Source organism: Idiotropiscis lumnitzeri, chromosome 1 (assembly GCF_059441095.1).
Source record: "Idiotropiscis lumnitzeri isolate Australia: NSW breed Sydney's pygmy pipehorse chromosome 1, RoL_Ilum_1.0, whole genome shotgun sequence".
NCBI lineage: Eukaryota > Metazoa > Chordata > Actinopteri > Syngnathiformes > Syngnathidae > Idiotropiscis > Idiotropiscis lumnitzeri.
In genome coordinates, this window is record NC_142391.1 from 3,924,896 (window position 1) to 3,950,949 (window position 26,054).

The 26,054-nt window shown below is 41.6% G+C and overlaps 2 protein-coding genes across 6 annotated transcripts; one reads left to right on the plus strand and one right to left on the minus strand.

The window, feature by feature from the left end:
- Nucleotides 1-442: 442 nt before the first annotated feature.
- On the plus strand, nt 443-7,680 carry LOC148342709 (glycogenin-1-like). The gene is made up of 7 exons (XM_088311209.1): nt 443-609; nt 1,987-2,134; nt 2,427-2,601; nt 2,877-3,039; nt 4,533-4,659; nt 4,847-5,069; nt 6,930-7,680. Exons 1-7 carry the CDS (start codon nt 603-605, stop codon nt 7,125-7,127), a joined length of 1,041 nt encoding a protein of 346 aa, XP_088167335.1. The 5' UTR covers nt 443-602; the 3' UTR covers nt 7,128-7,680.
- A 3,362-nt stretch (nt 7,681-11,042) lies between these two features.
- hltf (helicase-like transcription factor) lies at nt 11,043-25,729 on the minus strand. Of its 5 annotated transcripts, none has more exons than XM_088311246.1 (26): nt 25,578-25,729; nt 23,747-23,946; nt 22,372-22,538; nt 21,674-21,798; nt 21,507-21,589; nt 21,354-21,425; nt 20,320-20,511; nt 19,806-19,880; nt 19,693-19,714; nt 19,560-19,611; nt 19,046-19,113; nt 18,936-18,971; nt 18,747-18,863; nt 18,081-18,175; nt 17,845-17,988; nt 17,244-17,400; nt 16,176-16,247; nt 15,965-16,100; nt 14,809-14,988; nt 14,499-14,614; nt 13,621-13,802; nt 13,154-13,279; nt 12,881-12,993; nt 12,618-12,798; nt 11,510-11,590; nt 11,043-11,430 (listed from the first exon to the last, which is right to left on the minus strand). In XM_088311246.1, exons 2-26 carry the CDS (start codon nt 23,939-23,941, stop codon nt 11,287-11,289), a joined length of 2,931 nt encoding a protein of 976 aa, XP_088167372.1. In that variant the 5' UTR covers nt 23,942-23,946; nt 25,578-25,729; the 3' UTR covers nt 11,043-11,286. The 5 variants fall into 5 exon arrangements, with proteins under 5 accessions (XP_088167372.1, XP_088167362.1, XP_088167354.1 ...); XM_088311236.1 differs by lacking the exon at nt 25,578-25,729 and adding an exon at nt 24,047-24,291; XM_088311228.1 differs by lacking the exon at nt 25,578-25,729 and having other exon boundaries at nt 19,560-19,608; nt 23,747-23,956.
- Between the last annotated feature and the right edge of the window lie 325 nt (nt 25,730-26,054).

Genomic DNA, 26,054 nt, shown 5'->3' on the forward strand with positions numbered 1-26,054 from the left:
CCAATTATGTAGGAATTGAGGGGAGGAGGGAAGGAAGGAAGGACAGAAGGAAAGAAAGAGGGAAGCAAGGAAATGGAGGGCGAAATAATAAATTAAAGAAAGAGAGAAGAATGGAGGAAATGATGACAGTCAGGAATGGAAATATGCAATAAAGCAAGTGTGCGGGGAAGAAGTCGGGAAGCAAAGAAGGACGGAAGCAGGTCAGTAGGAAAAAGATGCCAGGAAAAACAAAATGTAAACGTCATAAAATGAAAACATTTTAAAGTGCACACGTACTTTTGGTCCTCTCGGTATTATAAAGACCTAATTGTGACAGTTTTAAGAACTTCGTACCACCTGTCGGCGCTATTTCTACGGGGTTTTTTAATTAAAGGCGCAACAGAGCAGCCGGCAAGAAGGGGGCGTGGTTATCGCCTGACAGCTGTCACGTGACCCGGAAAACATGCTCTATAATTCCTGGGCTGAAATTGAGCGCAGCTGCTCGAGACGAAGCTGCGACCACCACCACCGCCATCCTCCAGTCCCTCTCCTGCGCCTGCTTCTCCGTCGCTGTGCTGTCCTTTCCGTGCTTTCGCGTCGAGACACCCCGGCGGAGCCTCATCATGTCCGGTAAGACGCCGGCTATACGCTCGGTCGCCTGATTCCTCCGCAGTGTTGCTGCCGTCCAGTCGTGCCGTTTTAATAATCGTCGCAAATATTTGTTTTAAACATCGACACTAGTAGCTGCGCGGTTTGTAGGAGCAGTAGTGGTAGTAGTTGTACAATTCGTGGATGTCGTGTCGTTTAACACAAATATCACACTAATAAGTGGAGTATTCGCACGGCTGCGGTGTTTTATTTTAATGATTTATTTTTTTAATGAGTTGCCGCAGCAGTTCAGAGAGTCAAGCTACAGCCCGTCAGGCATTACACTTCCGGTGGAGGATTTTCAAAGTTTAAGTTTAGTGTGCATTCTTTTTTTTTTTCTTTAAAATGTTCAGAAGGCCAAACCAATCATAAACTACCTTTTCTCCCTACTAAGAGTTCGTTGAGTGTTTTAGGTATGATCCAGCCCTACTCTTGCTCTCTTTGTCTGTACCTGCTTCTACTAGCTGCCACTTTAATACATGGGTTCAGCAAACGCTTCGTAAATTTGGAAAAATAAGACTTCTAATTGAAAGGTTTCTAGATTTGTCACAAATTTGAGTGTGGAGAATGAAACGGACGCAGAATGGCTTGCTCACATAAACGTTTTGGGGGGATAGGCAAATAAATAAATGATTACTTGGTTATTTAATTTCACACTTGATAGACGTTTTTGCTCCCAGAGATTGGGGTGGGGGAGGTTGAACGTAACTTTTGATAATGTCCATTTGAGAACATCTGCAGTACCTAATGAAAGGGTTTGCATATTAAAAGCTGTCACTTTGAGAGACGATCTTTGGTGAAAATTAACTGAAACCGTTATGTCGAAAGTGTTGCATCACCGCCACCTCATGTTTCTCCACTCTGTTGCATCCTTTAAACTTACCCAAATATCTATCCGTTTCTTAATTTACAAAAAAGAAACTAAACAAAAAACCTGGCCTCAAGTGAATGCTGCTCAAATCTACCACCTTTATAAAAAAATTAAAATGCTTTTATTTTTTTAGAGTGGCTTCCCATAACTTCCTGTGATGTTGTTTAACTTGATGTGGTGGACGTGCAGTCTCACCTTGAGGTTCTGAAGTTCATTTCCCACTCCTGGAATACTCATAAAGACCCTTATGTCACAACTGACACAATATTTTCATTCTAGATTCCCTTTAGAAAACTCGGTATTGAAGACCATACCGTGTTTTAGAAAATGTCTCATTGTAGCAGAGTAAACAACCGCCACAACGTTTACAACAACCATTACGATTGTACACATCATAAAAACTGTTGGGAGGAAAAACTCAGCATTGCTAAGTTTAAATCAGTTTATGTCTCCAATAAAATGTCGAAATTGAAGGTGTGCTCTTTTAGTGTCGTCATCAGGCGAAGCCTTTGTGACGCTGGCCACCAATGACAGCTACGCCAAAGGGGCCATGGTCCTGGGCCGCTCGTTACGAGACCACCACACCACCAGGAAGCTTGTCGCCCTCATCGGACCGCACGTAGCAGAACCATGCAGGTAACGACAGTAAGGCCTTCCTCTTCGCAAGGGTTCGGAACTAAGACTAATGTGAGTAATAGAGATCTCGGCTCATCGCTACGGCACTAATATTGGTCATTCTATGCAGAGGACAAAGAATAGATGAGTGAGGGTTTTTTTTTTTTTTGTGGACATGCCACCCCATGCCGGATGGGTCGCCCTAATCTGCGATTGCTAGTTTGTGAATCGGTGAAATAGTTGAGCAGTTTTGCAAATTGGTTGTTTAGTTCTACAAAAAATCGGAAAATGCTTCTTTCTTTTTTTTTTTCAGGGAGGTGCTGCGCTCCATCTTTGATGAGGTGCGCCTGGTGGACGTCACAGACTCGGGCGACACGGCCCACCTCGCCCTGATGCAGCGGCCCGATTTGGGCGTGACCTTCACCAAGCTGCACTGCTGGACGCTGACGCACTACGACAAGTGTGTGTTCATGGATGCCGACACCATGGTGAGTAAACCGCATTTGTTGTGGGGCGTTTTTTTTAATTTATTTATTTTTTTTAACTGTTGGTGATATGATTTTTTTTATATGCCGTGACGTCCCATGGCTCCTCCCTTTTTTTTTCTTTTTTTTTTTAAGTACATGACAAGATTTTTTAATAATATCCTCCTTTTTATTAAAAAAAATATTTTAGAGTATTTTCTTAATATTTTCGATTTTGACCTATTTCTGGTTTTTAATGTTTGACAACCCCCCCCCCCCCCCCCCCCCCGAAATCTTAGGCGCTCTCCAACATTGACGAGCTCTTTGAGCGTGAGGAACTTTCGGCCGCGCCGGACCCAGGTTGGCCGGACTGCTTCAACTCGGGGGTCTTTGTTTTCCGGCCGTCTATCGAGACGCACGAGAAGCTGCTGACATTCTGCGCTGAACACGGAAGTTTTGACGGTGATGCTTTTGCACCTTTTCTATGTCATGCTAGCGAATGTTGAGTTTGGTTATGAATTGTGGTCGCCCAGTCGACTAGATGCAAATGTCCTACTTTGATGGAACTCACGACCCTGACCCTGCTGCACAGCCCCCCCGCGCAACCCCCGCCAAAGTAAATCTGTACAAAAGAGGCCACCCGAGCCATGTAAAGTTCACACCTCAAAAAATGGAATGCGATGCCAAGATTTTTTGTTTTGTCTTAAACATGACATTGGACCAACCCAGTCCCGATGGACTTCATAAAATGAGTTTAGGTTCCATTTCTGTATTTCCTAGAAAGAGTTGCATAATCTGGTTATCCTGACTCCTTTTTGAGGAAAAATGATTTTACTGCAATTTTCTGATTCTGGACTGCCTTTAGAACGTGAAGGATATTTGAGTGGCATCTTTTATTCCGCTTTTGGTGTTATAGTCTCTGAGATTAGCACGCGAGTTTGAAAATGAATGATTTCACAGCAATCTTAAATCCAGACCAATTAGAAAGTGACTTTTTTTTTTTTTTTCTTTAAAGGTTGTCTACTCCAGACTCATTTTATAAAATGGCTGAATTTGATAAAGCTGCCTTATGGACCTAAAATTATAGTATTTCAAGTAGACTTTGAAAATGACTACAGCATTTCCCAGACTATTAGGCGCACCCATATATAAACCGCAGCAACCCTAAAAAAAACCCAAAAAAAAACGAAATGCAAGCCACACCAAACTATAAACTGCCGTTTTCTATGTTGGAAAAAAAAAGTTTTGACTGCATGTACAGAACGATTTTATACTCTAAATGCACATCAAGGTACATAAACAGATTGTGCCTTTTAACACGGCCACAACTTTGCAAATTAAAACTGAACAGACCCAAGAGAAAAAAAAAAATCAAGATTTATTTTGCCTATTTTCTGAACTATAGAGCGCCCCTAGTGGTGAAAGAAAAATCCACAGAAAAGCCGCACTGCCGTATTAGCCGCATGGTTCAAAATAATAATAATAATAATAATAATAATGCCTTTATTAGTCCCACAATGGGGAAATTCGAGATTCAAACCCAGGCCTCCTGGGGAGACTGGGTCCTGAACGCGGCGCCTTAGACCACTCGGCCATCCTGGCAGCCACGAGATTCGAACCCAGGCCTCCTGGGGAGACTGGGTCCGGAACGCGGCGCCTTAGACCACTCGGCCATCCTGGCAGCCGGCCATCCTGGCAGCCAAAATCAAGGAAAAAAGTAGCGGTTTATTGTCCGGAAAATCTAATCTTCTCATTCCGGACTTCCTTTGGACGATGACTAATACCATATCTATTGTAAATGTTTCAATTTGTGTTTTATCTGCTAATTGACATGACAGCATATGGAAAGCGCTTTGTTACAAGCTCCAGCTCTTGTGAAATGCGCTATATCAATAAAATAGTTTTATATGAGTAGCAAAGTTTAGCTAATGCCATTAGTTTTTGTGTGTCCACAGGTGGCGACCAGGGCGTCCTCAACAGTTTCTTCAACACGTGGGCAACAGCCGACATATCCAAGCACCTCCCTTTTGTCTACAACCTCAGCAGCATTGCCATCTACTCTTATCTGCCCGCTTTCAAACAGTACGCACACACCGACGGTGATTGCGTAGTGAGCCATTTAGTGTGTTTGTGTGTTAGGACGCATATCTAAAGTCAGTTCAAAGGTGGTCTTTTTATGCGCGTGAGGGTCCAATTACAAGAAGACAAACGGAACCTGACCTTGTTGTTGTCACCTTTCAACATAAATATTTGTCTTCTGTTGGCGCAGTTTTGGGCACGACGCCAAGGTGGTCCACTTCTTGGGTAAGACCAAACCATGGTGCTACACGTACCAGAGCGGTGAGGTGATGGGCTGCCCCGACTCGGGCCGGCTGCACCCGGACTATCTGCGGTCCTGGTGGCGGCTGTATGCTACGACGGTAATGCCTCTGCTGCAGCAGGCCTATGGCGAGGCGTCGTTCACCGGTGGCGTCATGGAAGCGGCCACCGACGTGAGTTATTGAGCAAAATGTTTGATCCAACGTGGTGGTCTGGAATACACTTGTGAAATTAGCAGTTGTCTTTTTAAAAGACTGCTTTGAGGCCAAAATGGCAGCTTCAAACCAAAGTTGCCAACTTTGTTTTTCGGGTACAAATTCTAGAGTTTTTATTTTTATTTTTTTTTGTGGTCCATTCATAATGGACATGCTGACCAAATGTTATTTTAACTCGTTCACTTCCAGCCCAGGTAAAATGAAAGTATTTTTTTGGCTTCTATATCTATTAATGGCAGTGAGTTCATTAACTACCATATTTTCTGGACTATAAGACGCTACTTTTTTTTTCTAGGTTTTTGAACCATGTGGCTAATACAACGGTGCAGCTTTGCTGTGGATTTTTTTCACCGCCAGGGGCGATCTATAGTTCAGAAAAAGCGCAAAATAGATCTTGATTTTTTTTTTTTAATTAATTTTTTTATTTCTCTCTCTCTCTTGGGTCTGTTCTGTTCTAATTGGCAAAGTTGTTGCCGTGTTCAAAGGCACTGTGTTAGCAATCTGTTTATGTATCTTCATGTGCATTCACAGTAGAAAATCGTTCTGGGCATGCAGTAAACAAAAAAAAAATTCAAAATATAAAACTGCGGCTTGTATGTTTTTTATTTATTCATTTATTTTTTTAAGGGGATGGTGCGGCTTATATTACGGTCATTGCTTTTTGTTTTAAATCCATTTGGAGCCGGCTTAACCTAAAATGGCTGCTTCAAGCCAAAATGGCCTACTTCTCGTCTTTTCAGTTCTTGAGACCTTTTGGGTGGGTTTGCTCTTGAGAACGAGCTTACCAAATTTCACGATCCAAAGTTAAACAGGCTTTGGGGGCTGAATTTATTTTGAAAATCCAGTCGAGCCTAAAATATTCACTTCAAACGAAAATATTTTTGTGTATTTTTCAGACATGGGTCCTTGAATTTTGGATCGATCTCTCTGTGATAGACTTGACTTTTAAATTTCCCGTTGCCAAATGAAAATGGCGCTTGAAATTGGTCCATGGGGCAAAAGTGATCGAGTGCTTCAAATTCTGCCTCGCAACCCGTCGAGCCCAGCAAAATATGCGTGATTCGCATCCGCGTCTCTATTTTTAAGTCTGCCATCATGTCACCATAAAACTTAGTTGCATCACCTTGTCTTATCTCTTGCAAGATGCACAGTTGTACTTTGACCGTGGTGATGAAATGCCCCCATGTACAGTAGGGGGGGGGGCATTTTTAAAATACCCCTCCCATATGCTTTAAACGCGTCGTGTGTTTGAGCATTTTAAGACAAATATGACAAGAAAAAAAAATTAAAGTTGATGCAAAAAGTTTTTTTATAAGCCTGGAAAGACAAATCGCAGAGGTTGTAATTGCATTTAAGCACACTTGAAGCATTTTCCAAGTCCTCGCGCGTCCTCCTCATATTTAATTCCGAGCAATTTTCCTGATATAAATCATAAAATAGAATTTGAACCTTTAATCTTAGAGAAAAGGGCCGCTATTCTTCCTCTCCATAAAATGCCACGGCCAAAACGACGCAACGGTGCAAACGACAAAGCACGACGTGAAAAGGATGGAAAGCGTGCCGGGGAATTGAATCAGCCATAAATTTAAGTTGTTGTTCTCACAGAGCAGAGAGAATCTATGCCTGAAAGTATTTTGCGATGTATGTTAAAGTAGAAGTTGTTTGATTGTTTTTAACGACTGTCACGTATATTCTCATTTCCATAAGTCCGGGCTTCGGTGTTTTGCATAATTGGCACTGAGCTTGCGGCCCTTCATTAGATAAATTATATAGTTTGGTTGAATGTTTTTTTTTTTCTGCTCCCACCTGGTCACGTAGGTTAATCTCCAGCAGGACGAGTGCGGCGATCAAACTGCGTCCTCCACATCCGCCGCCGCCGCCTCGGCCGATGTGACCTCCCCCCGGCCCATCTCCTCGGAGGAGCGAAAGCAGCGCTGGGAGGCGGGCCAGATGGACTACTTGGGCGACGACTCCTTTGCCAACATCGAGCGCAAGCTGGACTCCTTCCTCAAGTAGCAAGTAGGCCTGTGATAGACCGAGGGAGAGCAGAGGAGCCTGTCAGGAATTGAAACCCCCAACCACCCCCACCGAGCCAATCGCAGAAGGTGAAATTAGAAGATTGCTGTCTTCCAGCCTCACTAAATGCACCTTCGCCGTTTGCGTGAGTGATTGTGCATGTGTGAGAGCGCGTTTCTTAAAAAAAGGAGATGGCAGAGTAACAAGATGGTGCTTGAGTTTACCCCCAAAAATGGCAGAGAAACTCGCGCTAAATCTCATGCTGTCTTTCCGACTACGAGGCAGTTGTGATTTTTGGACTAAAATTATCTGTCACTCATGAATACTATTCACATTTGATGAGAAAAAAAAAAAAAAAAATAGCGGCTTAGCATCAACACTGGATACAAGGGGAGGGAAATTGGTACCGTCGAAATTGCGAAGCGTTCTTGTGCCATGACAAAATGGTAGATATTAAAATACTCGCGTTGGACAGTTATATGGTAGCGCTCGAAGGTCATAGAAAAAAATTAATTGTCCTGCACGGGCATTAAAGTATTTTGTCAATATGTGATGTTTGCCTATTATGGCAGAAAATGCAATATGGCCAAAAAAAGAAAAACTTGAACGTCTAATTACTGCTTGTGTGGATACTGTAATTGTTCTCTTATACTGTTCAAATATGGAGATTTGACAGATAGATGCAAAAGATTCACAGCATTTCACTTTTTCCAGGTTGTTACTTTTTCCCAAACTGGATTAAATGAAGTTCCTCAAAAGAATCGGAAATATTTCCATTTTTGCGGATCCGTTCAAACCCAAAAACTTTCATACATGTGGTCTGTTTTTACAGCTTTTGATAGGAAGCTGATGATCGTTGTTTGTTGTTCAGACATGATTTGGAAAGACGCACGTCAATATAAGATCCCTCAGTTGAAAGTGCAAATTCATTTGGAAAAAAATCAAAATTTCCAGAATGTGATGGGGGGAATTGTTTCAAATTTTGAGGGGAGGAAAACAAATTGGCAGGTTGCTTTCTGGATGCGCTATTTCACTTTGCCCCCAGTCACCTCAACACACACTGAGCTTTTTCCCTCCAATTGTCCTAACATGAATTTCATCAAGTTTTGAATATGGCTGTATTGTGTAAAAAATAAAAAAAAAATCACAGTGAAGTGCATCTACAGAGTTGACAATGCTTCACTTTTTCCCCCCTCCATTTATTTATTAAAAAAAAAAAAGTCATCACTTTTCCGAATGAAGAATTGAATTTCGGAATAAGACTAACAAAATGTGGAAAAAGATGAAGTGCTGTAATTTTCGGATGCACTATAAAGTATTCAAGGTGCTTCACTATTGCACCCCCCCACCACCGATCCTCTCCCCGAACACTTTTTCCCCCCCAACTTTGTGACAAAAATATTCAATGTCCATATAAGGAACCACAGAATACTCGGGTGCGGTCAGTTAAGACAAGAGTACGAAAACTAAATATGAGCCCTGCCCCTACAGGATAGTGTTGCGTAAAAACAAACCGGCTACACACAATGAATTGCTCTTTCATGCAGTTGGATTGGGGGAGGGAGGAAGGGGGTCATGTAGCGGGTTTGTTCCTGGCCTGTGGAGCACGGCTGCATTTTTTTTTTTGTTCAGGTTGCCCAGCAACTGTTCAAGTGCGGAAAATGTTCAGAGTGAGAGGGCAGCGCAGTGCCAGAGTGGTTCTGTCTCCTTCATTGCTGCGTTTCAGCATTTGAACTTCGGGCATTTCCAATGAGGAAGTTTGTATGTTCCCTCATTCTTATGTGGATTTTCTCCAGCTAATCTGGGTCTTGAAAGTCCTTAAATTGTCCTTTTTAGGGGTAAATGTGAAATTGAATGCCAGTTTGTGTTATGCCCTATATATGCTCTGCCATTGACTAGCAAAAGTCATCTTAGGTGAAAACTTGAGCCATACATATAATAAATATCGTACTCCATCCCGGCAAAAGATAAAAAATAAAGTGCAAAAAAGCCCATTTTCAGTGTTAAGTTAAACAAAGCACAAAGTATTAGAAAAAAAAATCAAGTATTATTCCTGTAATTCAGATATATTTTTTGTACGCATTAGGGGAAGTCGAGTACAAAAAAACAAAACAAATCTTATGTTCTATGCAGTCCCACTAGTCAAAACAGTATTCTGTATATTGCTTGCGCAGTAACTGACGCAGAAAAAGCCACCCATCTCCGAAGGCGGCCATTTTGCCACTTGCTATCGACTCAAAATAACATTAATTCCTCAGAGCTCGGGTCACGGCTCGGCTTGCGAATGTCACATAGCCGAACTCGGAAACCAGGTGAGCAATTGTGATTGTCATTTTCAGTGGCAAAATGGCCGTCCTCTGACATGGATGAAAACGGGTAGAGTTTGCTGCTTAATTCATGTTCCACTGAATTGTATTCAGTCAAGTATCAGCATCTGCCACAAAACGTCCGTAGTGGTCGGTCTCGACTAGTGGAAAGGAACTAACCTGTAGGCATGACTGTGAGTGCCAATACTTGCCTCCGTGCCCTGTGATTATTCTGATGAGTGTCTGTTAATGTTATGATATGAAATTGTCCCTAGACATGTGTGAATGGTTGTCTATTGGTGCCCTATGACTGGGTGAAAAAAAAAAAAGAATGGCCATGGCAAAAAGGTTCCGAACGTTTTAAGCATTCCTTGTTTTCCGAGACCTTATGTTGAAACACTACAGTAGAGCGCCACCTACGTCCCATTCTCTTGCATTGCATGCAAGTCCTATCTGTTGTTTGTGGTCCTCGTGTCGTACTTCCCTGCCTTCCCAACTAGCTGCCTTATTACCGTGTTCACTGTTTTACCTCACTCCATTGCGGGGAAATTCCCCATCTCGCTCCAGTGGAGATGCGCTGCAGCCTAAAAAAAAATGAAAGTGAAATATTGTCATTTCACAATCCCCTTGTGGCTAATAAAATATGAGCAACTTAAAAATGGCTTTGATGGATTTTTTTTTCTGCATAAAAGAGGAAAAATAATCCTGTAACTGTTATGCGACATGCACAGAGACGGAATTGCCAACAGAAGTAAAAAAGGTCCAATTCGGTGTAAATGCAGTGGAGATTCAAAATTTGACTCCCCGCGTAGCCCGCGCCCGCCCTCACGAGTGAGTATCCAATCCCAAAACGCATTCATCGCCTTCAGCGTTAGACCAGCGGGAAGGCTCGCTATAACCAACTCACGATCTGATTGGCTCTCGCAACTGTCTATCAAATCTTTGAGTTGCCCGCACAATTGAATCTGAAGGCTTCGGAAAGAATAGTGCGGGCTACTGATATTGTGAAACCTGCCTAGCAACACGAGCTCGCGGAATTCTGCTTGGATAAAAACTCACCTAAAAATACAACGCTAGGATATATTACATCAATATGAACGATATGATAATTTTTGTAAATGCTTTTGAATGCCGTTTTTGGTTGAGTCGTCGTATGAGATGTTCTACATAAAGCTCCATAGCCATTACAAAACACGTAAAACCGGTGCCAGTGTCATTGCCTCCGAGGTTTTCTAGCAGAATTTGGCGAGATTAAAACTAAATGTGTACATATGTAACATTTTAAAATGCAAAAATACCTTTTTTTTTTTATCCCCATGGTGGAGGTCTTCGCCCTGGAGGATAATTTTCAGCTCGGCTGGAGATCAATCCCGTTGACTTGCAACCCTTCACACTTTGGACAAAGTCACATACACACACGTGACCTCACATGCTTGAAGTCATTTAGCATAGCATCCAGTAAGGGTTACATGGAAAGAAATACACAAAATAAATCCCATTTTGCTGAGCTCGGACTCATTCATTCAAAACACATTTAAGGCAAACATCGACAATGTCCTAATTCTAAATATTGCTTTTTAACTTAAAATTGTATGACAGCAAGTCAAGATTAAAATCCCAAAACTGAGGCATTTTTATTCAAGAATTAGCCAAACAAAGCTTTATAATCATATTTTGGAGCATTTATGGCTTCCTTTTTGTTTTTTTGACAATTTGGTTTCCCAGGCCCTGAGCAAACTGAAAGTGTGGCGGGTCATGATTCTAAAATAGTAACTAATGGACTTCGGTTTAGAACGGCTAATGTAGGAAACAGACGAGCGAGAGGGAGATGGGGAGGCGCTCTTGTCCACTTTCTACAACTTCATCAGTGCCTTGATGTCATTAATGCGCGACGTCTTGCGGTCGGCGTCCACAGAGCCGAACGCCGCCTCCACCAGGTCCTGCTTTTGCTTCTGGATCTTCACCATGTTCTCCTCCACAGAGTCTTTCACGATGAACTGCAGCAAATATATACGTTTCAGTATCTATATTTTTTTTTCATGATTTGAAAATACAGATTTTCTACCATAGTCCCACCTTGGTGACAAATACTTTTCTCTTCTGACCCAGACGGTGACAACGGGCGATGCATTGGTCCTCCGTCGCTGGGTTCCATGCCTAAAGAATCAAGAGTATTGCCCTCAAATGAAAAACTATTTTCATTTATTTTTTCCTTGCTTTCGAGTTGTTTCCAAGCATTAAGCTTGCATCGAATTCCACAGAAAAAACAATTTTTATTTTTCAGTTAACACTTTAAAGATTTAGTGCTTGCTGTACTCGATCGCTCAACCGCTCTCCAGTTGACTCTCACTGCATCACGATTCCCTTTTTGCTCTTTCACCGATCATTATTCATTCATAACTCGCGACTTTATTATTCCACGTGGACTGTTACGGCAAAGTGAGTGAGTGCACAAAAGATGAGACTACAAAAGCGAAATTGCAACAGGTTATTTTTGTAAAACTACAACTTCGTTCTCGCACAAATGCATTTTTTTTATTCTTGTAAAACTATATTTATTCTTTATTTCTTCATTCTCATGGAATAATCAACTTTATATTAGCAAAAAAATGCAAGTTGTACTAAATGTTTGTTAAAAATCAATTTGATGTATGAAGATTTTTTTGGAGTAAAAACAAAGACTTTTACTGCGCACAATAGACACCAAGTGTCCAAAGTTTAGGATTATTTCACACAAAATAAAATACACTATAGTGCAGTGTTATTTTTGGACATGTTAAAATATAACCTCATTCTAGAAAAAATAACTTTTGTTTTAAATAAATGTTTATTCTTACAACTTAGAATACAACTATTCCTCTTTATCCTTGGAATAAAGGAAATAGGGCTTTACTCTCGCAAGAACGGGACTTGATTTTTCATAGATGGGACTATTTTCACAGGAACTGACTATTCCTATGAAATGATAAATTCTTGGAAAAAGAGGACTTTATTTTCCTAAAAATATGCAGAAGAAAAAATGACATTTAATTATTATTTTATATTTATATATATATATATATATGTACACATTTTGTTTAAAAAAAAAAAAAGGAATTTGTTTTATATATATATACACATTTAAAAAAAAAACAAATATATATACATATATATATATACTGTATTTTGCACACAATGTACTCACAGGGTCCATGAGGAAGACTTGAGATGCGGCGGTGAGGTTGAGTCCCACCCCACCGGCTTTGAGCGACAGCAGCATGATGACGGGGCTGCTGGGTGTCACGCTTTGGAATTCTTGGATCACCTGGGTGCGCTTCTTTTGGCTCATGGTGCCGTCCAAGCGCACAAACCTGAAGCCGTGCTCCCTAACCCGCATAACGTCAAATATATGAGGGATGGCCTTTCGGACTTGATTGACAGGCGAACCTGCGTGTGGGCATGTGCTACCTGAGCGGCGTCTCCAGAATGGTGAGGAAGCGAGTGAATTGCGAGACCACCAGACATTTGATGCTGCTGTCCTCACGCCGCAGACGTAGCAGGTTGCTAATCAGCGCTTGGATCTGCGCGCACACGTCAAATGGGCATGCTCATGGTCATTCAGGAGAATGGTCTGGTTGCTCAGTTAAAGACGTGGGTGACTTGGGAATTTATTTTATTTTCATCACACAGCTGTGCATTAAGATTTTTTTATCTTGACTTAAAAAAAAAAAAAAACATTACCTTAGAGCTGGTCCTCCACTTGCCAGGACTTCTTCCTCCGTTCTCTTCTGCAATCTCCTCCTGCGGGACCTCCACCAGTTCGCTTATCTTGATGTCATTCCGACATAGAGGGCAGCGGGCGCTCTCCTGTATTTGCACAAGTCAAGAGTAAGTCTCGAGTCTGAAAGCGCAAGTCAAGTCCAAATTTTTCTTTATCTCAGAGGAGTGGCGTTTTTGTTCTGTAAAGCCAGCCGCTGTTAACCAAAATTGACGTCACAGTGCCAAGTGCCCATGGGCGGAGCTGGCAAATGTCACCGCTCTCATTTTCGGGGTTTGGTCACATGACCTTCGCAAGGCGATGGGCACTGAGATGTCAATTTCAGTCGTTCAAGTCCAACTCAAGTGGGAAGTTTCAGAAGTTGTAGTCCTCAAATTTATGACTCGACTTACTAGTCCCCCGTTGTGTGAAAACGAAATGTACGGCTTACCTGCTCTGTGCCGATGACCTGCGCAATACAGGGGCGGCAGTAGACGTGGGCGCAGTGCGTGATGACGGGCAGGCGCACCGAGTCCAGACACACGGAGCACTCCTCGTCCGAGCCGCTGGCCAGCACCAGGCGCAGCTTCTCGATCAGGCGCTCGCGAAGCTCAGCCGGCGTGGCCGCCAAGCCTGCATGGGACACACCGGGGAAACGTCACAACTGAAGCGAATTACGAGTTAAGAAAAAAAAAGACAAAATCCCGGCCAAAAACGCTATTTTCGTCACATTTGAGATACCGGTATCTAAATTAATAAAAATTTATATAAAATTACTTTTTTCTAAAAGTCACAATTCTTGTAAAATTGCAACAATTTACGAAGAATAAAAATCGATTTTATTCTCATAAAACTATGACTCGAAAAAGGGTATTATTGTAAAATCAATCTCATGAAATTAAAACTAATGAAATAAATTGTCATTAAAATTAAGACATGACGCTAAAAAATATTCTTCTTGTAAAACTTTTAAAATGCTACTTTATTCTTGAAAATGGCGACTTAAAAAAATATTCAGTTTTTTCCTCACAAAGAAATACCACTTTAATCTTTAAAGTAAAACTTTAAAAAAATCGTGTAAAATACACGACTCTTAAAAATCTGACTTCACGTAATTATTTCCATTATAGGATTTCCTAAAAAAAATCTCAGAAAATGCAAATTTGCCTCGTAAATCATTTTGATTCTCATCACACCGCTACCTACACAACCTAATTTATTCTCATACATTTCCTTTTTTGTATCAAAATAACAACTTAATTTTTGCAAATAAGCGTTTTCTTCTTTAATTAGCCATGCCAGCTGAAAGTTGCAGGAGGTGCTGCGTACCTGCATCTGGGGCGGTGTTCGCCAGCAGGTCAGGGTGGCAGCAGTGCTGTCGCAACCTCATCAGGATGGCCAGCACGTCGGCGTAATTCCTCAAGACTGTCCCTTCAGCAACATATCTACTCAAAAAAAACCACACACAAAATATCATCAAGTAAGGCTGGGTGACTTTTCATCTTCCCTAGTTCAAAACATATCCATGCTGACATGCACTTCTTACACTAACAACATGGTTGTTCAACTTCCTGAACTCAGACAAGAAAAAAAAAACAGAAAAGAAGCAAAAAGTATTTGGTATCATGTAATAACGTACCTGCCAATGGTGTGTCTCCCTTCGTTGTGCGCCAGCTCGTACTCCTCGCGCTCTGCGGCGCTGAGCTCCACCTGCTCCACGCATACGCTCTTCTCGGGCAGCGTGACCAACGGGCGACCGTTCACCTTGCTGGTCTTGGTGCGACGCAGCGTGATGCACTTGACCAGCGTCTGCAGGTTCCTGACAAACAACATCCGTGTTGCCAATTGGACATTGGATTTGCTCATCGACTCCATTTTTTTTTTTTTAAATCAGTTGTATGTTTGTTTTGTTTTTTTTCTACAAACCTTAAAGGAGAAGTCAAGTCCTTAAACAACTTTACAATTATGATCTATGCACCCCCGTGAGTGTAAACGTGGCACTCTGATTATGACATATATTAGGGCTGGGCGATATGGCTGAAAACTATATCGCGATGCAAGCATGTCATCAGTTGATATCGATGTATAGATTATTATTATTTTTTTTTACTATTGGAAATAAAAAAGGGCTGAATTCCGATTCGTTTTATTTTAAAACGTAACATTTAACCTTGAAAACGTACTAGAAAAAAAGTCAAACACTCTGTTCAAGTATAAATTAAATACACGTTTATTTAAACAAGCCGCCTTCTTTAAGGCTCGGAGTGGCATCTTGAAATAAATGTATTTCAAAAGTTAATTTTAAAAGTTTAATTCAAAATTGAAATCACTTGAATGTCATCGGTTTAACTATTACGCACGCCGGAGCTCCCGCGTGATCGACCTTTCACCACCATTTTAATTTTTTTATTTTTTTGGGAGTCGCGCTATTTCAGCGACGCAAGCGTGAGCCTCAGGTTGTATTTCCTAAATGGGAGGGAGTTTGATGACAAGTTGGGCCGTGATAGGTCGAATCTGCTCCGATTTTTTTTGGGGGGGATCGATAATTTATCTATTACATAACTATCGCAATACACATCAATATCGAATTATCGGCACAGCCCTGATATATATTATGATATTATTATGATATGGGGATTCTTCCTGCTAATTTTGAACTTCCAGCAATGACAGCTTTGTCATTTATATTCCAGCCATTTGCTCTAAGAACCATTTTGATTCCTTTCTAGATCCGTTTTACAAGTGAAAATAAGGCTACTGTGGTGAACATAGCTGAGAAATAAAAGTGGCCTTACTGCAGGCCGGCTCTGTCGCCTTGCGTCACGGGCCTCTGGATGACTCGATTCCACCACTCCCTCACGTCGAACGGCTTGAGGCGCAGGAAGGCCAGCAGCATCCACAGGTCCTTTACGCTGTTTTGAATTGGCGTCCCTGGACGGGGACAACGCACAAGAAACGTAAGCGTGTGCCGTGACGGCTGACAATGGCACTCAGTCGAGCGCAGACCTCCGCCACGGTGGGATAGTCCAGATTGCAGTGGTCTGTCTATCAAGTCAAAGAATACTCGGCAAAGAACAGCTGAGAAAAAAAAAAGACAGATTTGCAGGCATTGCAACAAATGTTTAGAACATTCTGATTTTTTTTTATCCCATTCAATATTTTTAAAGGAAGTGAATTACAGGAGTTCTGAACATTCAGAGATTTTTTTACTCCTCTTAAAAGGATTTTAGTTCAGAATGTTCAAAATTCTTTACAGTGATTTCAAAGTGACGGCTCTCTCATGTAGTCAGCCAAGTAAAAAAAAAAATTTTTTTTAATGTTTTAATGGTGAATGTTAAGTAGTTTTATGTCTTATCATCTAGTTCAGTTGTATTTAACTTTGAATTACATTGTTACGATATATGTGCATTTAATGTTAACTGTTAATTCTTAAAAAAATACTTTGATGATTTTTAATTTCAATTTTTCATGCAATGTATTTGATTCATTTTTAAAAAATCACTTTGATGATTTTTTTAATTTAACTTTTTTTATGCAATGTATTTGGAATCGATCTTTATTTAAGAAACATTTATTTTCATATCATCAATCACAGTGTTACTGTTCAGAATGTACATAATGCTACAGTGATTTACAATAAAAAATTGTGAGACTTAAATTTGTCTTAATTTTTATGAACTTGGGCCTATTTAAATGTTGGCCAACTTGGTTGTTTTGGGTTCTTTTTCGGGTGGCACTAGGGGTAAAACGTTCACGAGCCACTGTAAATTGTCATTCAAATTGAATTTTATAATAAATTACAAGAACTTAGAACATTCCAAAATTATTTTATTCATATTTTCTAATTGATTAAAATATAGATTTCATCATAAATTACAGAGAAATTAGAACATTCAGACATTAATTTATCCCATTTTTTCCATAAAATTACCAGAGCTCAAAATCTCCATGAAATTATGTCCAAACAAAATTGCAAGACTTCACAAAAAGCGTGACCAACTGGTTAGCACACCTGCCTGCAGTTTTGTTGAGTGTGTGTGTGTGTGTCGTGTGTGTGCGCGCTTGTGTGTGTACCGGACAGAATCCAGCGTCGCGTTGCTTTGAGGTCCAGGACGGCCTTGCTCATCTGTGTGTTGGGATTCCGGACCACGTGGCCCTCATCCAGCACCACCCTCAACCAGTTGATATCATGAAGGGGACTGCTGATGTCCTGCAGACTCCTGTTCTTACTCTGAACACAAAAATGATCCCATCAGACGGTGAATGAGCCAAAAAGGGCCACCGGTAGAGCGCAAAGTAACGGCAACAACAAACACTTTCTCACCTATATTTGTAGTTGAACTCATTACCTACCATTGACGGCTAAAGACGTCAAAGATCCATTTTTTGGGGTTTTTTTTTTTTACTCGGCTGGTAGTGAATGAGTTAAACTAGGGCGGAACGATTTATTGTTTTCTGATTGAAATTGAAATTTAAGTAAAAATTTTACCGATTTGATTCATAAAAAAAAATAAAAAATGTACATGCACATCTAACAAAGACTCTCCATAACTTCGATTGACAACCCAGGCTGATAAATTTAGCTCCGCCTTAATGCCGTCTATACAGAAGAGCGATGTGGGGGAAAAAAAACCTAGTTGGTGGGAAAAAATAAATCCCAGCAGCGTTATCTTACCGAGAAGTCGGCGGCAAGCACGTTGTATGTGGTGAGCACCACGTCCTGAGACGAGAGGAACTTGGCACTCCTGTTGCGTTCGGGACCGTGGTACATGTACACCTTCAGCTTGGCGTCGGCACGCACGTGCTCCTCAAACTGGTCCTGAAAACACACGCATGCACACAGGCCTTTCCGTTAACCCTCTGGTCATGACTGTTCGTGTAGCTGGTCGCCACGGTGACGGCTGCGCCCACCAGCCAATTGCTGAGCACTGATAGCGGGCACACGATGAGAGTCGCCCCTGCCGATACAGCGTCGCTAGGGTTCTCTGTGGCGTAGTAATCAGGACCTGTTACGAAATAAAACATGCCAGGTTCACATTAATTCAAATAATTGCAGCAGGACTTTTTCCCGAAAAAAAAAAAATTATCTGTTTTATCCTTTTGGCCTTCTTCCCTTCACCGAGCAGGAAATAAAAAGTTGGCAGACGAGTTGTAGCTCTTGTTTGCTGCCTCACTAACTGATGTTCTCAAATATGCGTATTGACCCTGGGGAACATGCTTTTTTTTTTTTTTGTAATTGCACATCCACTCCAGTAGTCGGCAGTGGCGCTCTCCTTGCCCCTTGTGCGCAGCGAGTATTAACGCTACATGGCAGACCGGCTGGAGTTTGCCAAAAGGCACCCGAGGGACTTTAGTAAATTTTCTGGTCGGACGAGACAAAGATTAAATGATAGGCGTCATTTTTGGGATAGGGTCCAGCACCCCCCCGCGACCCTTGTTACGATTTGATTCGGTTCAATTTAATGGATTCTCATCTTTTACACCTAAACCAATTTTCCGATTCCAAATCATTTTTTCATTACACCTCAAGAATTTAAGCATTTTCGCTTCTCAATGCGTCCGGTGGTAATGACTCACCCAGAGCGGAGATGGCTTTCTTCTTCTTCTTTTTCTTCTTGAACGAATTGGTCGGTGACGCCGGGCCTCCGCACAGTGCAGAGGCAAAGTCGGCATCCTCCAGCAACTGCGGCGCCTCTGCATCACGTCACATCAACAAGGAAATTTAAAAAACGTCACGTGTGACTATTTACAGTTATACACATTTACCATGTTTTCGCTTGGTGGTTTTTGTCGTTCTTTTTCCTGAAATGGGAGAGCAAAGTATTGACAACAGAGCGGTACCCGGGATCACGAAAGGTTAAAATTGAGGCTCCCACCTTTCTCTGAAAGCTTTGCTGTATCCTTTACATTTGATGAGGAAACGCAAGATTGCTCCATGTGGGCCCTGGCACAGGAACAATTATGTTAAATGATAGACAACAACAGATTTAGGGTGCACAGCCTTTTGCTCAAGGGAGATTTTTATAACACACAGATGGGCCAGGTCATTTCCAGATGAGGTGGAAAAAAATGCGAAAATATTGATGTAAAAAAAAATATTATTATGATTATTTAGGAACGCCTGTTTCAATTTTCTGAATTTAAGGGCATATTGAAACAATTAGGTCTACTACCTTACTGTATTACAGGTGTGGGCAAACTACGGCCCGGGGGCCACATGCTAAACGTTTTAATCCGGCCCACCGAACTTGAAAAAATTTAAATGAACAAACCTTGTTAATTTTCTATTTTTTTAAAGAAAGTTGAGCATTTTTGTCTAAGGTGCAGCGGCACAAAGAAATCCAATATAGGTACAGACAACTCTGTGGGAATTGTGTACGTTACACATACAGGCTTGAGCGTGGGCCGTGAGTCACCGCGCCACTCGGTCCGGCTCCATCTGCTACAAAGTGGCAACACATTTGGTTCGGTTCTCTTCCACAACAATTTGGTTTAAAAAAGGTTTAAAGGGTGTGAGTCATACCTTTTCCAGGTGAAGATTGCTCCTGTTGCAAACAAACACAACATTAGAATTGGCTCGCTTTTTTTTTTTTTTTAGCGTGCTCCTAGAGCTTTAATGCTTATCGTGTCACTTACGCGGTTATACACGGGTAGGGGCTTTCCCTCGTGGAAGTTGGTGAGGATCAGCGCGATGGTTGTCAGCGTTTTACCCTGTGGAAGAAATAAAGTGAATCGAAGTGTAGCTGCAGATTCACCCGCAATAGGTGAAAATCCACAATAGACGATAAAACAGAAAAAAAAAAATCTGAAAATATATAGGAAATATTGTGCGTGTTTGTAGGGTCTGATAGGGAAGCTTATAATGTTGGCGTGCGAATAATCATGGTATCTACTGCAGGATGTGTCACTTTAAGCATTCACAGATCAATGACATCATCAATTAACTCATTAAAAAAAAAAGGATCTTTGACGTCTTTAACCGTCAATGGCAGTAAATGAGTTAATGTCGACTCAGCAATTATCACCTTAAGTGTTGACTACAAAAAAATTTTGAGGTCATTCAACTCCTACTACGCAGCGGTGAGTCACGAAAGAGTTACATTGAAACTTTAGATGGTGATACACACACAGCAAGACGCCGTCCACTCACCAGTCCCATGTCGTCTGCCAGTATGCCGCCGAGGACCCTCTCGGGTATTTCCTTGGCCGAGAAGCACGTCAGGGTGTTGTAGTACAGATCGCCGCGCTTCTCCCAAAATGGCGGCAGCACACACTTGTTCTCGCGGGCGCACATCCACGACAGCGCTTGCCGCTGGTGGGGCATTAGGGGCGTGGCCACAGACTGGAAATAAGAGGGAGGCAAATGGAGCAGCGCCTTCTATTTTATATTGAAAACAGAGTAGTAGAATTCATGCGAAGGAATGATACTAGTAAAAACAGGGGGGAATTTCGGAGAAATCCTGTAAAAAAAATAAATAAATAAATAAAATCTAAAAATCATCACTAGATGGAAAAGTCTTACGCTTGGCTTTCCAAGTTATGCAAATTAATGTTTGAAAGAAATAAAACTAAGTTAAAATATTTAATTGCGTTTTTTTTAATTAATCTTGAGTTAACGCTTTAATTTTGACAGTCCAAATATATATCTATATATTTATATTATATATATATATATATATATTTTTTTTTTTTTTTTTTTTTTTTTAATCAAGTTGATTTATTATATTTTCTTTATGAAAACATTTATAAAATGAGTTCTTTCATTTATGTTGCTTTGCTGTTCAGTAGTTTTGTGCTCCCCTTGAATGGTTACTTTGGTGCAAGAGGACAAAAAGAAAATGGGAAAAAAAAATACAGTATGAGATCATTTGCTTCAAACTCTTTGTTGTTAATTTAGGACAGTGAATCTTTTATAAATGATGTAAATTTGAAATATATTAAAATATCATTTTTGTCATACATCTGGTTAGGAGGTTCGTCGTCCTATGTGCCAACATTGCCTCGCTCACCCCCAGTTGCATGAAAAATTGGGGCCACCCTTACGTATTTAACTCGTTCACTACCATTGACGGCTAAATACGTCATTTTTTTTTTTTACTCGCCTGCAAGTGAATGAGTTAAATTGCCCATCCCTGCAGTTGGCAGCGGTGTGATACTGTCAACATAAACTGAACATGCACCTACCGCAGCTGCTTCTCTTTCACCATCTTTACTCTCCAGCAGGCCTTCGAAGAGGTTGTCAAAGGCGTTTGTCAACTGAAAGAGTCAAAGATACCATTTGAAAAAAAATAAAATAAAATCACTGTTGCCTCAACAAATGGGTGCAAAGTGGTTTACCTCCTCTGCCGTGAGAAGGACTGTCATTCCTCTTTTATTCAATGCCATCCCAGCACCGGAGCTATACAGCTTCTGATTCGCACCTGAGTTAAAACACATAAGCGTAATTGACATGGAATGGACACAAAGCATCTAAATGCCCAAAAGGTGAGTGTAGTTAACGCCACCTGTGTTGAGTTTGTACCCATGGCGTGCCAAACGCTGAATGACCGCACTCTTGTTCTCTTCCTTTCCCCACAAGGACAAAATCACAGGCATGGAGAATCTGTTCTTTGTCCCGGAGTGCACCACGCTGACAGAAAAATGTGACCAAAAAAAATGGTTATTTTTCACCTTGTCGAATTTCGACAGTTTTCAGTGTTCAATGATTTTTATTTTTTTGCATATCTAATCACACATTTCTCACATTGCCACTATTTTTTCCAGGATGGCACATTTTCAAAATTCAGGATCAAAATTCCCCTCAATTTAGTTTTGACCTAATCCCTTTCACATTTAGCAATCAATTTAAATCAATCCAACTTGAAATTGTTCATTGCAATGAGGACATTTTCATTATTGTAAAATCCTCGTCACTGGCATTTAGTATTTTAAAATGTTACAATTTACTAGTGATGGATAAATGAAGCTTGAAATCTGCTTCATGAACCGGTTGTAGTATTTTTGGACTCCAGCAGATGGCAGTCTCTGTTCGACATTGGGCTGAAAGCACACTGACTTTCCATTTTTTAAACCCTTTATTTAAACCAACAGTGCCATCTACAGGACTCAAAAATACAACAACTGGTTCATGAAGCACATTTGAAGCTTCATTTTGCCATCACTACAATTTACATCTACACTTGACTTCAAAGTCCAATCTCACCCTTCTACTTTTGCCAGCTCGTTGTCCATGATGTGCGCCATGGTTTCGGCTAGCTCCTTCTTGATGTGGCCAACTTGGCTGCCGTAGATGTTGGTGACCATGATGGCGTTGCGATCAAACAGGTTGTGGGGTTCACGCTGCAGGCCGACCATTTCATCTTGGTTCACCTGTGCGAAGAGTGATGTCATTAAAGTGGGATGTAAAGATGGTCCAATTAGTAAGTGCTCATAAATCACACAAAAACGTGCATGCAAATCTTACGCCAACACTCATGATCACACGAATGTAACGGCGTCGTTGCCACCGCCCCTGCCTTTCTCTATTATGGCGCAACTGCAGAATGAGGTGCGGTGGCGCCTTGTTGGCCGCAAAGCCTGTCCTCTAAAGGTGGACTCATCTTCCAAGAGCTCAGTCTAGGATTTTTATTTTTTTCACATTCCCTCCCTTGTTTTCTTTTGATTTGCAAAAACGGGGTACTGGAATCCTATTCCTGTTCTGGCACCATGTGGTCCAAGATTCTGTTCTATTGTCTTCTCTTCTAAGTTCATGAGGCTTCTAATTATTATTTGTGTTATTTCCATTGATAATTGACTCATGGGATGTTACTGTTTCTCTGTGAGATGAGTTGCATGTACCAATGAAATGCTAAAATTTGATAAATGTCGACAGCCCGCAAAAACTGATTCATAGAGAGCAATCTCTATGGATTGTATTCAACAACTTGCATGTTTTCTGGGTCCTTTTTGCTTTCGTGAACTCCCGAATATCCATCCAGCCATTTTTATTTTAAGCGACTGTGATGTCATTTTCAGGGGACAGCAAGTAGCAAAACGGCTGCCCCGAGATGGGCAGGTGTTTTTAATGCTTATTTCATACCCCACAAACGTATTATTAATCCATATTTAGGCTAGTGGAGCTACAGCTAGCCCATTAATAAGTCAGACCTGTGAGACAGAATTGCCAAATATGCTTCTCGATTCTTTAGAACAGAAGGAACCCTTTTGAAAATGACAGTGTGCCTTAATGAACTCAACAGTTCAATGTGAAAATTGCTCACGGTTGTGAAAATGCTTTGAATTCAGACCAAAATCAAATTCATGAACGGGCTGATTTTCTTGTTTTTCACTAAGATCATCACAACTGATGACTCGTTTTACATTTTTAAATCAACTCTGAAGGCTCCATGGCACTTATGAAGCATTATCTAAGTTTAACAAGGCGTGGAGCAGGGACATTGCCAAACTTTAGGGGGTAAATGGGTTGCCATGGCGACACGGCTCATAATGAGGATGATATAATTATTGGGAGTGTAATGAGCTACACAGAGCACTTATTGACCACTTTAATAGTGGGTGGGTTTCTTAAGGATGCTCACCACCCCGCTGTAATATTTCAGGCCCACTACGGTGCCCTGCATCTGGCCGAACAGCACGTTGCCATCGGCGTCCGGCTCGTCGGAAGCGGCGGCCCGGATGGCCTGGGAGAGGCCGTTGTTCTGGTCCAAGCGCTCGGTGAAGAGGTCCACCTCGCTGTACCTGTCCCAACTGAACCAGCTCCTACGAAAAGCCATTCCGCCTGCACACATGTTTACACATAAATTCAGTCAATGGAGTAGGGAGAACGGCAAGGAGGGCTTCGGAGTTGGGGAGGAAAAACTATTCAAATCTGGACTAACCTAGCGGTTATTATTGAAAGCTGGAGGGGGCGGAGGGGATGTTAGCGCGTCCACCGCGTTAGCTTAGTACGCCGGTTTGATACACGGCCTTGTGTCGCACGTTTCACAGCAAGTCTTGACTCGGTTTTGCGACAAGAGTATGCGGCGTGTTTGTCATGAACGCCTTCCCGACTTTAGTGTCGCCCGTGTCTGACAGTCGACTTGTTCGCCCCCCCAAAGCGGCAGTGACGTGTGTGATGATGGAGGCTCTTTTACTGTTGCGTTTGCGTACACCACGTGACGTCAGAGCCAACCATTTCCGCAAACCCAGGCTACACGGGTTTTAAAATATGACTTTTAACACAGTATGCTGAATGTTAATAGTTTATTCTAATGACCGGATTTAAGTGCGGTTGTGAATATTATCGTTCTCAGGATGCAGCTCTTACTGTTGTTCATTTTGGAAAACTTTACCCATTTTGCCACAAACGGAGTATACTATTTTCCGACGTCGTGTGAACGCAACAGGCTCTTGTTGTTTTACGCGCGGTTCCGCTTTTCCTACGGAAGCCTCGGCGTCCAATTGTGCACGACTTTCCGCTTCCTTTCCACGCAACGGATTCTTCCTCCTCCGGGCTGAGCAAAACTCCAAGGCAGGGAGAGGTCAGGAGGGAAGAAAAGGGCGATAAAAGCGATACCGATATCATTTTTTTTAACAGTTTCACATTATCAAAAAGCGAAATTTTTAACGGCCCCTTTTCCTTGTGTATTTTGAGGCAAAGAAAACGGGGGCGGAGTCTGAAGAGTTTGATTCAAGTGCATCCCGTTTTTTTTTTTTTGAGGTTGACAGTGAACCGGTGAGTTTCGTATGGTTATTCTCTCGTTTGCAAGTCGCGCCTTCGTACACCGAAACGGGGAATTACAATCCTGTGGCGTGTGAATATGTACTTTTTTTTTTATCTTTCTCGTCTGTTGAATACCCAAAAACCTAACTACCAGTCTGTGAGCACAGAAAACCACTTTCTATTTGGTCCAAAAACACCACAACAACGCTGTACTCTAAATTTGCTACTTCTTTACCTGAACAAAAAAAATGAGTCACCAAGGTATACCAATTTTTATTCAATCAAACATCCATAACGGAACCAATATCTGTGATTATATTTGCTCCCAACGTTTTTTTTTTTTTTAGTTCAGTAAGATTTGACGAGACACTCCACGTATGTATCGTTGGTGAACACTCCATTTTTGTGGTTAAAAAGCGAATAAAAATATACAATTACAGCATTGTGACAGGGGCATGCAAACGGTAACAAACGTCGAAGCCGACATGGGGGGAGTCTTTGACTCAATCTCCCACCTGGGAGTGAAAGAAATAATGTCTGAAAATCCTCCATTTCAGTTATAGTTTCCTTTCACAAACCTTGGAAAACTATTTTTTTGGGGGGGGATCATTTGCCTAGTATAATCGTCATGGCAGAGAACATTTAGATTCTAATTGTTGAGTACTTGTGAACCGCAGCGAGTGAGTGAGATAATCAAGGTTACGTACCGTTTTGCTTTCTGAACGAGAAGGACTAATTCTGAAGATCTTGCTGCATCCAACTCACGCTTCTGAGTCTTTCTTCAAACTAACCGCAAAAACTCACGCCCCTCCCCTCAAACTGCGGATACTTTGGTCTCTTTCTTCTTCAAATTGATGAACTCAAGATTACATAACCTTTAATGCAACTCTCAAATAGAACAGCAGGGGGCACGTTAACTCAAATTTACAATTGGGTAGGGCAGCGCGATGGTGACTGGCTAGCATGTCCTCAGAGTGCAGAGGTGAAGGGTTCGATTCCGACTCCAGTCTTCCTTTGTGGAATTCTCTCCGTTCCTGCATGGGGTTTCTCCCAGTACTCTGGTTTCCTCCATTCCAAAAACATGAAATCTTGGTTGATTGAAAACTCAAATCAGGGGTGGGCAAACTTTTTGATTGGCAGGCCAATATGGGTTCTAAAATTTGACAGAGGGGCCGGACCAGGAG